The sequence below is a fragment of the Clarias gariepinus genome, chromosome 1, assembly GCF_024256425.1.
Source record: "Clarias gariepinus isolate MV-2021 ecotype Netherlands chromosome 1, CGAR_prim_01v2, whole genome shotgun sequence".
Classification (NCBI taxonomy): Eukaryota; Metazoa; Chordata; class Actinopteri; order Siluriformes; family Clariidae; genus Clarias; species Clarias gariepinus.
The window spans coordinates 24,526,962-24,541,942 of record NC_071100.1 but is presented as its reverse complement, the minus strand read 5'-3'; the positions used below and the strand labels follow the sequence as shown (position 1 = coordinate 24,541,942).

At 36.5% G+C, this 14,981-nt stretch overlaps 1 protein-coding gene across 4 annotated transcripts; it reads left to right on the top strand.

Annotated features, from left to right (window-relative positions):
• The first annotated feature begins 3,763 nt into the window (after positions 1–3,763).
• Positions 3,764–14,622, top strand: ponzr6 (plac8 onzin related protein 6). 4 transcript variants are annotated; one of them, XM_053504001.1, is made up of 4 exons: positions 3,764–3,879; positions 11,530–11,659; positions 13,103–13,263; positions 13,416–13,980. In XM_053504001.1, exons 2-4 carry the CDS (start codon positions 11,545–11,547, stop codon positions 13,665–13,667), a joined length of 528 nt encoding a protein of 175 aa, XP_053359976.1. In that variant the 5' UTR covers positions 3,764–3,879; positions 11,530–11,544; the 3' UTR covers positions 13,668–13,980. The 4 variants fall into 4 exon arrangements, with proteins under 4 accessions (XP_053359976.1, XP_053359984.1, XP_053359967.1 ...); XM_053504009.1 differs by lacking the exon at positions 3,764–3,879 and adding an exon at positions 4,878–5,252; XM_053503992.1 differs by lacking the exon at positions 3,764–3,879 and adding an exon at positions 5,343–5,576.
• Positions 14,623–14,981: the final 359 nt, after the last annotated feature.

Here is a 14,981-nt window from a genome sequence, read left to right as displayed (position 1 = left end):
ATTGCGGAACTTGGAATATGTGTACGTGCAAGAAAGAATAAGATGTGCATTACCCTTTTTCTTGCAGACGCTTCTGTGGTGTGTGTATAACGGAGATGTCCAGTGCTGTTTAAATTACCCTCTACTCTTGGTATACTATTTGAACTATTCAGAGTTGTTCATTTAATTTCCATCACAGTTCTTTGGCATCCCAGTTGGGACCCCACGGTTGAGCAGCTGGAGGAGTAAACACGAAGAGACCCCTCCAAAAGAAAAAGCGAGTAAAATATAATCTATGTGAAGCTGTTGTTGTTTTAGGAAATTGTTGAGAAAAATGAGGGCTAGTCACAAGATTAGACCTGAAGAAAAGAAATAGCAGAATAGCAATGCGGGTGCATTAGTGTGGCATCCCTGAGAAAGGAAGTTCCAGTTTAAGGAAATGATAGAGGGCATAGCGTGCCTACTCTAACTCTCTATGTAAATAGTGTACCTGTTTCCCTCCTGGTTGATTCAGGAGCAGACAGATCACTTATTAAGTCTGGCGATTTTCTTACAGCTTCTAAGCTAAGCAGATGATTCTTGCACTATATAGGGGCATTATCGCTGTGTAAAATATGACCCAAGCAGCCTTACTTATCTCTTTGATGCCGCAATAGAAGCAGTGAATCGGATTCTTACAGACCAAGCTCTCACGGCACACACACACACAAAGAATGCCTGATGTAATGCTGAAGAGGTTAATATGGGATGTGCTGTTAAAGTTTATCCGTCTCGAATTTCAGTCAGAACAAGCAAGCCACACCCATTTATTCTTTGGACATCAATTCCACATGTCTCTTACGCAGGGCGACTGAGTGGAAGGACATGGACTACTTGACAAAAAGGTGGGATTGGGAACCCACCATGGACCCAATGGTTCGATACAGCCCAGAGGCTGATGCGTACAGTATGATCCTTAGCTGGATTGTCCAAGCTGAGATAACTGTGGAAATAATCCCAGGTATTAAATTTGACTCTGACATGCAGTATCCCCTAGCACAAGTTGCTGCAGTTGATCCAACAACTGATTTTCTTGGCATGTTGTGGGCTAAGGACAAGCATGATGTAGATGCAATCAAGGGAATTGAAGTGATGATTACCCCAAAGTAACATTTTAGGTCCTACAAACTTCTTACAGTATCCCCTAGGTCTTTAGCTGCAATAATTCCAGTGTTTAATTTTTTTTAATGAAATCTGTTGTCATTGTACACCAGTACCTCCTTATTGTCTGGTAGAATAAGGTCATGAATGATATTACAGCCATATCAAAGCTACAATTTGTACAAACACAAGTCAAATCTTTAGTTCAAATTGTTCTGGCACAAAATAAAACTTTGGATCCAAGTAGTAAACCAAAATATTCCAAAATCTAAAAGAAAAATACGTGTTTTTACTGCACAAAGTCTTTCAGATCTATGTAATCCTCTGGGCCCCAATGAGCTATACACTCACGGGAAGGGTCTACTCGCCCACTGTTGATGAGAAGAAAAAAATGTTTGCATGATTTCATTTTTGCTTAAAATAATTTTGCATAAAAATAATAATAAAAATTAGATCTGTAGCTCACTTCTCAGCCACATCAGATCCTGTAGCAGCAGGATTACTCGTGTGTTTATGTGCAGTTCAAGCAACTGAAAAGACAGCTGTAGGCTAAAGATATATAGTGGGTTACAGTAACTTGACGTTTCTAGTTCCTCATGCAGTTTCATTTTCTTTTATACAGAAAAGAATTACATTTCTTTGCAACAGAGTAGTTAAAGTACAATGTTTAAATATATTATATGCCATGGGAAATGCGAAAGCTGTCACAGGTGCCAAAGCCACGGCCAAACTTCCTCTTTTCCCTAACCATAACATGTGTGTCGGATGCTCTTACACCCACAACTAACCTCGAAGAACTGCAGAGTACAGCCACTCCGGAAGAGAAAAGAGCCTTTCTATACTGAAAAGAGGGATGTTTTTTTTTTACAGAAGGGGTTTAGTACGAGTCAAGTTTACCTAAAAAGTTATTTCCTTTCTATGCTAAGTTGATAACCGAGCTAGACCATGTGTCAAAAGGAGGAATGCACAACAGCATCTCTAGACACAGGGTTCACTAAGGGCTTTACTATTTGCTCCCAAAAATTTTCATAGTGAATATGTTCTCAGACTGGATTGAGGCATTCCCAACCTCTAAACAAGATGTGAGTGCAGTAGCCAAGGCACTTCTAACTAAAATCATCCCCAAATGGGGAATCCCTGATAAGATTGGCAGTGACTATGAAATCCTATTTGTTAAACACGCTCTGCAACAAATGAGTGAGTATTTGAGCATTGACCTAAAGCAACACTGCGCTTACCACCCAGCAAGTGGCGGTGCAGTGAAGTGAGAAAGTGGCATGCGGAAAAACAAATTGGTTAAGTGCTGCACAGAGACATGCCTGTCATGCGGACCAGAGTAAAGGGAAGGGCAAACCTCAGCCCGTTTAAGATACTGTTTGGCAGACCTCCCAGACGATATGCTTAACTATTGCACAAATCTGTCCTCTGCTTTGTCTGTGGTCCACATTCAGCTCATCATACAGGTAGCTTAGATTAGTGCTGACTCCACAAGCACCTCATGAATAGCCCTGAGGACATCCTCAAACAACTGTTTCCAAAAGCTCAGGGACCTGCATAAAATCAAAGACACTACTGTGCATGTTAATGTGTCACCATCAAAACTGCAAGCAGAACCTGAAGTAAGAGTAATCTTCTACTCTTGTTGTGATACTATTTGAAGTCTCCAGAGTTGTTCATTTAATTTTCACTACAGTAGTGCGCTCCAAGGACCAAGGTCTGGGGATTTCCCTGGACACAGTACAGGAGGTGGGAGAAAGGAGGATGGTAGCTAAGCCATCATCATTGCTGGAGAATGAGTCTCACCCCCTGTATAAAACAGTTTCATCGCTGAGCAGCTCCTTCAGTGACAGACTGTTGCATTCAAAGTGTCTGAAGGGGCTATATCGAAGGTCTTTTCTCCCTGATGCTATTAGACTGTACAATCATAGCTGCTCCCAATATCTCAGATTTGGGTGCAATAGAAACTGTGCAATAACACCATTTGAAACTGCAATATTATCATAGTGCAAAAAAAACATAACTTTAATGTGCAATTGAAACGACTTTTGCAATAACGACTTTTTAAGATGTGCAATTTTACCCTTGTGCAATTTGTTGGAACTAGTGCAATTTGTTGTTTGTAAGTCCAATTGTTGTATTGTCTTATCTTTTTCTTTTGTACTTATACACTGTACTGTCCCTATTTTATTTTTTCTTCGCTGCTGTAACAGAAATTTCCCCGCTGTGGGACGAATATAGGTATATATTATCTTATATTATCTTATCTTACATTTAAATAAATCTTGAAATAGATGCATATTAGTTACAAAGCAGGGTTTAGAGGTATATTTGAGACAGGAGATGCAGTGGTGACTCGGGTTGGAGTGGCTCTAAGTTGCTGATCGGACTGTCAGAGGTTGAAGCTCCACCACTCCCAGGTGGCCATTAAAAACTTCCAAAATTTCCAAACAAAATCACTTCCCTATTGCTGGTCCCAAAGGCCGGCAGAGGAGAAAGGAGGGTTGGACCCCGGGCTAGCAACCCAGCCGTGTACAAAACACCACTGCTATAGAAACAGTACAGGAGGAGCAACAACAAATAGAGAGAGAGAGCGGGAAAGGTGTGAAGCCAAAAGAGGGCATTGTCACAGGTGGGGTGTTTTGCATAATTTCAGTGACGTATTACCCACAGGGGATAAAATCTAAAAAACAAAACAGAGGTTGAGCTGCTGTGTGCAGAGCTTTGAACCCTACCTCCCATCTTCTCGTAAGGCAAGGACTGGTAAGAAAACGAAACTTATACTGTTTCCTTTTCTTTGTAACCCGAGTTTTATATTTTTATGGTTGGTTTCCAGCACAAATAAAATGCCATAAATTTTTTTTTTCAAATTATAAACTTGACTGGAACTTATAAACCAGCTGGAATGTATTTTTTTTTACTGGTGCCTAGTCAACAAGATTCTCCTTAAAGCTGTCTGAAACATTATCAAAAATGATTTATTTAAAAAATAATTGTAAATTAATGCATGCAAAGAGCTGCTGCAGACTATATAATGTTAAATTTAGTAACTTTAATGTGTATATTAAATAATATTTTAAAGGATGTGTGAGTTTGAAATTATTACAGAAAAACTTTTAATTCTATTTGGTCCTTAAATAATAGTGTAGCAGTGGAGTATAAGTTATAAATTATAAGTATAGCTATCACTGCACAGTTTGAGAGAGAGTTTTAGAGCAGAGAGAGACACTTTTGTGTGTGCGGTGCATCTGTGTGTGTGTGTGGGGGGGGTGTTGAGGTGAGGGGGGAGAGCGACACCCGCGGAGTTCTGGTATGTGTGAGTCGAGTCCGGTTCTGAGTTAGAGATGCAGGATATCGTTCTAATTCTGTTTGGTTTTGTTTTGGCGTGGCTGTGGCCGACAACAGTCAAGTTAATAAAACTCTGTTGTTGTACTCGTAATGTGATTTCTATAGCTTTTAAGTTAAAGCTAAAAAAATATCTGTTTACTGGGTAAATGTGGAACAAACTTTAAACTCTGTTTTGTTTTGTTTTTGTTGGTGTTTATTTCACTGATATTTTCTTGAATAGATATTTAATGCTTAATTGGGAAAATAATTACATTTGGTGTTAGTGCCAGTGTCAGTAACTCAAGAAATTTTAAGTGTCATTTACCTCGAGTACCATGAAAAAAAAAAAAAGTTCCCCTAGACAGACAAAGACTGGTATGTACTGTAGTAATTTCATGGATTTTCTTTATTTGCACAATAAAAAGGAAAAAAAAAAAGAAACATCACAAAAGTGGAAAACATCATAAAAATCTCTTGAAATTTTCCCATTTCAAGTATCTCAAGGCGTGCTCTATATAGGGTTAATGAATAACTAAGTGTTTGTTTGCATCCAAAAACTTAAGCATAGCGTGTTTATTATGTGATCTGCCTGAATGAGTGTCATGTGGCGTACCAGTGCATCCTGCTACGATTAGATTTCCGGCCACAAACCTTGTGCAGTTGTTTTCGTGATGATAAAGGTATTAAACTCTGCCTGATTTATAAGCATTCACACAAGAACCAGGAAATAGCAACCTCGTGGACATATAGCCCCAGGCTATTTTTCTTTTAAATAATCTTCGCTCATTTCTGTCACATTTAAACAAAATGTAAGTAGCAGTTCCTTATAAATTTCATAATTTTTATAGCTTAAATCTCTTATTTAAATGTAAACATGAGTTTTGTCTCATGTGAGCAAATGTGATTGACCTCACTACAGACAATTTTTACACACTGCAAATAATAAAAAAAATCTTTACTTCAATATATTGTTGCCAAAACAAACAGGACTACATGAAAAGGAAGTGTGGGCGTGCCTTTCTGTCTTTGCTGGCACTTGTCCCCAGTCCCACTGATCTTTCATATATACACACACAAGTCTCCACACGTATAATAGGAGAGAAGTTTCATTCATTCACATTCAATTCCAAAAGGTACAGTACATATATTTTATTGTTGTATCTATTAGAAGTGTAGCATTAATGTAATTAATTAGTTTTTGTTGTGTTAGATTACCATTTAATGCTATAAGTTTGTCAGGAAAGAGTGTTTTACTGCATAGTAGTGCTTGAGATAAACATGTTAAAAAAAAGTTATAGACATTTCTCTGTACAATTTTTTGAAGCTGGCGTGCATTTAGAAGTCTTGGAATAGACATGTGATGAAAGTTACATTATTGACCGTTGCTTTGTGGATTAGCAAGGTTTTCTAGGTTTTCTAATTGTGTTCATCAAAAAGACTTAAAAAATAATTGAGAAATAGCAGATTGTATTTTGAGGCTTTGGACAGAAAAAAAAAAAATTTGTCCTTGATAACAAAGATAATAATGGATGTCTAAATCAGGTAAAACAGGTACATGTTTAGTTCAGTTCAACACTGTTTAGTCAATACCTGTGTGCATAAATCAATTTATTGTGTAAAAAAGAAGTAAGCAGTAAATACCTTTTTAAAAAATAAAAGTGTGATACAGAAAGAGGAAACTGCATGAGAATGAGTGTCTGGATTTGATTTGCGTGTTGTTCCAAAATGCATGTTTGCAAGTGAAATGCCTGGCTGTATGTATGCCATGTCTCAGCTTCTCGTATGTCTTTGTGTATACCATGTTCCTCTAGGCAATGAATACGGAAGGACAGAAACTATTGTTGTCCTACTGTGATACAGTTATAATTCGGGAAGAACTAGTCCCACCAGACAGACTTCTCAGATTTTGTTACAGTTTGTGAATAATGAGATCAGGTATAAAAGAAGAAAAAAAAAGCCTCAACACATTTAGGTAGTGAATTTTACAGTTTGAAACTGTAAAGAATAAGAATTGTTTTTTAGTTTTCTTGTTATTATTATTATTGTTATTATTATTATTATTATTATTATTATTATTATTAATTCGTGGTGCGAAGCGACGCACTACTATTGTTATCTCACAAGCTTATTATTTTTCTTTTTCGTATTCCTTATCTTCTTCCCTATGAAAGTTTGGCGCATAACTAGTCCCGCACCGTTTGTCGTAGACTGTCGTAATTGGCAAAAGATACCATGCACAAGAGTATAAGTTTTACCCCGGGGCAGGAGAGGTCCCCAAATTTGCCCCATTGATTTATAATGGGTTTTTGGCGAATAACTAGTCCCGCCCCCGTTCATCGTAGACCCATGAGTCAGGTGTCAAATCGTGCAGAATATTTGGTAATAGTTTTCTTTCACTTTTGGTAGGGATTTGTCGCACGGTTTTCCTAAATTTCCCAAAAAACAATCCCATTTTCCCCATTCATTTCAATGGGAAATGGCCCGAAAAAGGGTGACAACCCAGGCCATTTTGAAGGCCTACCACTAAGCCATACTTTGTCATAGAAACATTGTTTAAACTTTATACGGGTCACAAGACTTTGGACTTCTACTGCCCAAATCCATTTTTTGCTATCATTTAAGGTTGTTTCACAAGAGCAGTTTAAGTTTTATGAAAATTTAGATTTTTCATGAAATGTTCGTGCCACTGTCAATTGCCATAAAAAACAGAGTGTGGAGAATGGAGAATCTTTCTCCTTCTTTGCTACCCAAACCTTTTGCCCTACATGTATAATTACGTTACATCAAAACGTAGCGATTGTTGTCTTCTTTCATCCAGTGTCTTCCTCATTGAAATCAGATTCACGGTTTTCTCACAAATGCCATCGGAGCGCGGCCTCATCCCTCTCGTTCCCCCATTCTAAAACTGCTCTAAATTTTCGGCTCAAATTTAAAATCGGAGGGTGTCTTTACACTGTCACTACGTCAGTATAATACATTCTACAGGCATGAGAATGCAATATGTCGTAGTTTGGAATTTCCTGCCACTTATGGTGAAAGATTTCTTCGATCGGATCTACAGTATTCTGTCGGGAAGCATTTGTTTGAGAGCTTAATTCCTGTTTGCCATTCTCTGTGTCTGTCTCAGAGGAGTGTGCGTGCCCCTCCCTCACGGACAGGGCAAGCACCACTCACATTTTCTTTAGGAAATGTACCTCTCTAGTATTATTATTATTATTACAGTAGCCTCAGTTTTAGACGTGTTTGTCAGGTTTATTTGTTTTATAATTTTATTTGAAACACCCAAAGCTTTTATATATAACATATTGCTTGGATCGTTTCATATACAGTAGATGATGTGACCTGAGCTAAATGGCTAAAGCGAAAAACAAAACAAGCCACTAGCCCTCATAGTTTTTGAGATATAAAGACAAACATCAGCCTAACATCTGTCCCATTTAAGTAAATTGCTACCACTGTCTGCTGTGGTAAAGAAATCAATTATTACCAGATTACATGGATAATAGTGTGAATTTCAGGTGTTAAATTTTGTTAATTGTTCTTAGAACATCTTGTTGCTATAATGTATGCAATCAATTGTTCATGTTGACTGATCTCAGACAAAACTGAAACTAATCTGTGGTTTCTTCTCTCTCTCTCTCTCTCTCTCTCTCTCTCTCTCTCTCTCTCTCTCTCGCTCTCTTTCACTCATTTGCTCTGTGTGGCTAGAAACAAATTACTGGGTATTATGTTACTTATGTGCTACTTAAAACTAAGAAGAATTTTACCCAGGTGCAGTACAGTGGGTAGTTCTGTGTCACAGCTCCAGACCTCCAAAGCATTGCAGCTGTGTTTGCAATCCGAGCTTAAGTTACCATGCATAGGTTTGCATATGTCCATGTGATTTTCCTCCATGCTCTCTGGTTAACCTTCAAAAATATATATACTGGCTGGATTGTTAAAATGTACGTGTATTTAACCACAAACTTCCACAAACATTTAAAATATATGCCAAATGTGTGAAAAAATAGGCATTTATTATTTTTTTTATTGAAATTCATTCCAAAGCTTTGAATCATACCACATTATGTCGACCTTTTTACCAGAAGCAGACAAAGTACACAAATCCTGTACATGAGGAAGTACAGATACACTGGGTAAAATATTAGATAAGCAAAAGTAGAAGTCCTCCTTTTACACAAATTTACTTATGTAACATAGGTATTGTGTCTGTCTCTCTCACTTCCTATTGCAAAAATTAAACATTTTATGGAGGAAGGCAAAACACGCAGGTGGTTCAAATGCTACACACCATTGTGGTTATGTAATACAATGCCATGCACAAATGTAGTGAAGTAAAAAGTACAAATTTTGTTGTAGGACGTAGTGGTGTAATCCAGTAACATCAAGTTAAGTACATATAGATGAAAACCGTATTGAAGTACAGTAACAAACTAAATGTATTTTGTTACTCCTGACCATTGCTTTTGACACATGTGGTAATAAAAATTAATATGGCTCAGTACATTTACAGCATTTAAAGTGTTCAGGTACTCCCAGAAACAAAATATTTGAACACAAATATTTTTTGTGAAAATATTTGTGTTCAAATATTTAGAACAAATATTTAGAATTTGCTTATACAATAATAAATATTTCAAATGTAAAGAACACATGTTCCTTTTGTATTAAAATGACAGTACAAAAAGTAGACTTTCATTGGGGCCAAGTACAGTAAGCATTCTTAATCCTTTTAAAAACATCATTTATACAATTGGTTAAATTATTTACAATTTTCCAACAGTACTACCTTACATAATAAAAAACATTACACATTATATTGTACATCAAAAAAAAATTGGATTTGCTTTTCCATCATATTGAGGTAAAGACTCTCAACTAAACTTTTATTACCACCAATATTCATCTTGCAGAAAGCCTTAACCCAATTGTAGCTGATCAGACCAAACATTTAATATGCGATGTTTGCTTTATTAGTTTGTCCATGGAGTTTCCAAGATAACAAGGAAGGAAAACTGATATTTGCTAATGGTATCTTTGTGCAAACATGTTTGCCATTGTTATAACATGTTCCCAAACCGTAAGATCTAAATTCATTTTGGATACATTAGCTTATGTGTTTTTTTGTTGTTTGACACACTGGATGTATATAATACTATGCTAATGTATAGAGCACAATGTGTATTTAAAAAAATGTATTATATATATATATATATATATATATTTTTTTTTTTTTTTTTTTTTTTAGCATGTTGTTCCAGGGCAAAACCAGTAAAGAAATTTTAAACATGTAGCAGCATGTTTAAAATTCCCATCAAGCAGCATGATAAAACTGGCTCTCATGAAGAGCATCCCAAAATGAACTGTTTAAAGGAGATTATTGCATATGTGTAGAACGAAAAATCTAAAAAGGCCATGGAATTATAAGGTCCAAAATCTTTTGACTGGTGGTGTATGACTTAACTGCAAGTTGTTTTGAAAAAAGTGAGCATAATAAGCTTTGCATGCATTCCAAATATATCTGTATAGTTTTCTCAGGGGGGGTTTCTGGTTTCCTGCCACCTTGTGAAAGAAATCACAGGTATTGAAAACACATACAGTAAAGTGGGTACAGAATCACCCCCTTTAAAATAATCACATGTTGTTGATTTGAGCCCGAAAAGAAGACAGACACAGTTTTTGTTTTATTCAGCTGTATTTATTCTGTACAACTTTTAACATCCAAGTAAAACACCAAAATATTAGAAAAAATACAAAATATAAAAAACAATCACTGATTTGGAGGAGGATCACTGCCCTCCTTAAAATTACCTTCTCAGTTCCACACAAAGCCATTTTATTTTCAACTGTGATCAGCTTTGGTCATTTTGATTAGCTTAGCATGAAAAGAGTTTTCCATTTCAGTCCCTTATAGTGCAACTGAAGCAAACAATCAAGTATGGGTGGCAAGGCACTGGCAAAAGATTTCTGGGATAAAGTTGTGCACAGGCACAAGTCAGATGATGGTTACAAAATAAAATTCAAAGGCTTTATCACTGTCTAGGAGCACAGTGAAGTCTATTATTATAGAGTGGACAGTATTTGGTACGACACAAAGCCGTCATGGATCAGGACATTGCTCCAAAGTGGATAAAAGCTAAAGACACATAGCCAAACTATGTGTCTTGTAAAAATCCAATGCAGCTTACCATATAGATAACACAATGGCTTAGAGGTGGTAAGAATCTGTTTGGGGGTGTTTCTCTGCAGTGTATGTGGCAAAATACTGTCAAATCATTGAGGAAAATCTGTTGCCCTCTGCCAGAAAGTTGTCAATGAGAAGAAGTTTACCTTCCAACATGACAACACACACAGCACAAACTGACCACACAGTGATTAAAGGAGAATAAGTTGAATGCCCTTGCATGGCTTAGTCAGAGCCCAGACTTAAACCCTATTGAAAATCTGTGGAATGACTTGAAGACTGCAGTCGATCCAGTCACCACAGCTCAACTTCAGTAGTTCTGTAAAGAAAACTGTGCAAATATTGCAAAGTCCAGACATGCAAAGTTAGTAGAGACATATCCCAACAGATTAAAGGCTGTAATTAAAGCAAAAGGTGGTTCATCAAACTACTGACACAAGTGATTGTGTTATATCTTTTACTGACTTAAAAGTTGCACTGAGTAAATACAGCTGGATAAAACAAAAACTGCACCTTTTTGCTTTATGTACTGCGTTCGTCAGGCGTTCCATTTAAGTACAATTTCCACTTTTCACCCACTGTTCTTGGAATTGACTCTGGATACAAAACAAGCTTGATTAGCATAAAGCAGTTACTAAAGAAGAATCAGTGATTTTAATTGTTGAAGAACGCTGAAATTTTCCCTTTTATTAAGATGTGACTTAACCAGCAGCACTGTATTTTAGTTTTTACACATGAATTTGGTTTCGGGGTTCCTATGACGTATTCAGCCATCACACCTTTTTGAATCTTTCTGTATTAACAACTGCCATATTTGTGTTTTCCTTTAAACAGCTGTTATTTGACCTGCATTTTCTTGGTGTGTGTGTGTGTGTGTGTGTGTGTGTGGGTGTGTTTTTTAGAGCTGTGTTGTTGTAATGGCTGCCACTACTACTACCATCACCATGCAGCCAGGGGTGATGTTGTCCCCTAATGCCAAGGTTAACACATGGAGCAGTGGCTTGTGTGACTGCTGCGAGGACATGAGCATCTGTACGTATAAGTGATTGTGGCTGGCCTAGTGTGTCTAAATGAAAGCAAGAATGTTGAAGTTGTAATGTGATGAAACAAGCTATTGGTGTAAAATTCAGAAAAAAAAACAACTAAAATTATATTTGAGTATTATTATATACGTTGATATTTGTTACCTTTTCAGAAGCTTTGCCTTTACTCTCTGATGCCCTGTATTACAGGGTCAGTCAAATACTATAATGGTTTCAACATCATTTCTAGTCTAATAAAGGGTGGCACAAAAGACTGGATCCATAGGCAAAAAATATTTAAATTATTTAAATTATTTAAGCAAAATGGAAAACACGAAGGAAACATGTTGAAAGAGTGAAACCAAACAGACTGGCTGAACTATCTACATTCCTTACACGAACAATGATTTTTAGGCCTTTCTTTGCTACAGAGAAGAAAACTGCTAATTATAATGTTATATTTTTTTATGAGATGAAATTTTAAAAAAGGACAATTAAACTATAGATTGGCTACAGTTTTTCAGATATTTGTTTTTTTTAGGTCTATACATACTGTACATATTATTGTATAATACAGTATTTTAAAGAAATTGTAAATTTCATAGAGACATACAAAGATGCACATATTTGAAACCGAATTAAAACTTCAATGGGTTTAATGCCTACGTTAGCTTTGTGTGCATGGAGTTTGCATGTTCTTCCCATGTTTGGTGGAATTCCTTATGGTACCCTGGTTTTCTACCATGATTCAAAGACATGCCAATTACTGTTTCCATATTGCCTGCTGTGTGTGAACGAGTACGTGAAATCGTGTGCTTGTGCGCCATGCGATAGATTGTCACACCGTCCAGGGTGTATCCCACCTTGTGCCCCAAGTCCGCTGGGACATGCAGCATAGAACAGCATAGAGAATGAGTGATTGTATAAAAATCCACATTCAGTTATGGTAAGGTTAAGAAGGCGGGTTCTATACATCATAAAACATAAATATAAAATGGTAATCCAAGGATCTGTAGCTAAGCAACAGTTTATATTGTCCTTTCTGAAGCAAAGAAAGTCTAAAAGATCGTTGTCCAGCATATTCCTTGATTGGAATTCTTACTGTTCAGCACTAATCACATCCATTTGCCATGACTCCTTATTTTAATAGAGATTATATCTATTTAATGGAAATCACTCACCATTCAACACAAACAAACACACCACTGAGCTTCATGACTTTAAATCCTGTTGACTTGAACACACCGCTGATCTCAGGGATTTTCCATCATCAGGGTTGATAATACTGGCACAGTAGCATATCATAAATTGATAAGCATCGTTTTCTATTTTCCGGAAATCAAAATTAGCCACATTGTTGTTTTGGAAGCATTTTAGTTGTAGACCAATGTTATATACTTTTTTTCTTGTTTTCTTTGTATTTACACAAAGTTGCATTCATGTGTATGCGCAGGCTGTTTTGGATTCTGGTGCCCCTGGTGCTTGATGTGCACTACAAGCCAAGAGTTTGGAGAATGTCTCTGTCTCCCTCTGCTGGATATGTGCTTTGGTGCCATCATCCCGGCTGCATCTTATTCTGTAAGAAGTGCCGTGAGAGAGAGATACCACATCAAGGTACTGGTGCATGCTGATCTGAACTTATTTAAACTTTACCAATCCGGAAAATTAAACACAAAAACACACACAAAAAAAAAAGGCCCTGATAAAAAGTAATGTTCTGGGATTGTTGTGTTAATGTGATTTGCTGTGGACTTGTCTTTTTTAAGGGCACAATGTGTGATGACTGCTGTGTGGTGACCTGCTGTGGAATATGTTCATGGTGTCAGATCGCCAGAGAGCTGAAGTTTCGCAGGCAGCCCCAGGTGTTTGTCAACCCGCCAGTGAATGTGACATACCAAACAGCGGCCAACACCTCCTACCAGCCAGTGGCTGGTATGAATCAGTCCTACCCTCCTGGGTACGCTCAGCCCCCCATGTCACCTAACCCTCAGAGCGGAGGACTGTATCCAGCTGTATAAGATACTTGCTATGAATAATCTAAAATCTGCAAAAATAACAAATACAGAATTCAAGAATTTCTATTTTATGTAGATGATCTTTTTATGCATTTTATTGTTTCAGCTGCCTTTCACTATGTATGTTGTAAAGAATCAATTATAACCAATGTAAAAATTCTATTTTTTTGCTTGAAATCTTATTTTTTCCTTTAGATGTATCATTAAAATTTAATGCTGTACAATATTTTATGCCGTACTTTCATGTTTTTCTTCTTCAAAAAACTAGTAAATAAATACTTTTCCCACAAAAAAAAATTTTTTAAAGAGCTCATTACTTACACATGGTCAATGTCTGAAAAAAAATGTGTTTGCTTTGAGTCTGAGCAGTTCGTCAAGGTTCAGTGCTATCGTGTTAAATTCCTGGTGATCAACGATAGTGTCACCGAATTCCATTCCTCTAGTTACTGTATCTGGGTCTTCCTGGAACTTTCAATATATCTTCAGCTGATATCCACAAAACAGCCAATGGATGGCACAATGTTAATTACTGTATTTATCACTAGCATATAGGGGTATTGTTAGAAGGATAGATAGGAGCTCATTTTGATTCTACATGGAGACAAAGAGTCTCACAGAGGCTACATACAGCTTTAAAGTGGACTACATATTCACAGATCTGAACAAATTATGCTAAACTTCACAGACACAGTGAACCTGTAAACACATCTCTTCATTATCAGCAAACAATGGAGGCTCATACTAGCTGTCTTACGGTCATGATAACCTCCAAATCCACTTTATCCCTATCCAAGAGAATGTGGTTTCTAAAGCAAAATTATTGAACATTAAATATAAAAAACCTTAGCATTTTATTGTAGCTTATTAAATATGGGACGCCATTGTTACATACAAACTATTAAAAACAATAGACACATTACCTGTTCTTTTTACCAATTATTACAGCATTTCAACCCATAGAACTCATTAAGCTCATCATGGATCGTGGAGCATTGTTGACCATCAGGAATCATCCAAAATTTCTCATATTCATATATTCTTACAGATACGTATAAATTATATAAATAGTGTAGCTAGTGCAAGAAATTATAAATAAAGAATTATAAATCTAGGTATTTTTACATGTAATTAAAATGTCAAAATAAATTTGTGATACAGTATATAAAAAGAAATATGTGCAAATTCATCATGTAATACAAATCTTGTAAATTAATAAATAAATATCAGAACTCTAAACTTTATTTTTTAACCATATGATTATGTAAATGTAAAGTTGATGTGTCTTTTTAGTCAGGGTTATCCTATACCAGTCCAGGG

Excerpts from the sequence above, each read along its gene's own strand:
- ponzr6 (XM_053504001.1), top strand. The coding sequence starts at position 11,545 with ATGGCTGCCACTACTACTACCATCACCATGCAGCCAGGGGTGATGTTG. Across the intron at positions 11,660-13,102 it reads CTGCGAGGACATGAGCATCT|GCTGTTTTGGATTCTGGTGC; the intron begins GTACGTATAAGT and ends GTGTATGCGCAG. Across the intron at positions 13,264-13,415 it reads GAGAGAGATACCACATCAAG|GGCACAATGTGTGATGACTG; the intron begins GTACTGGTGCAT and ends GTCTTTTTTAAG.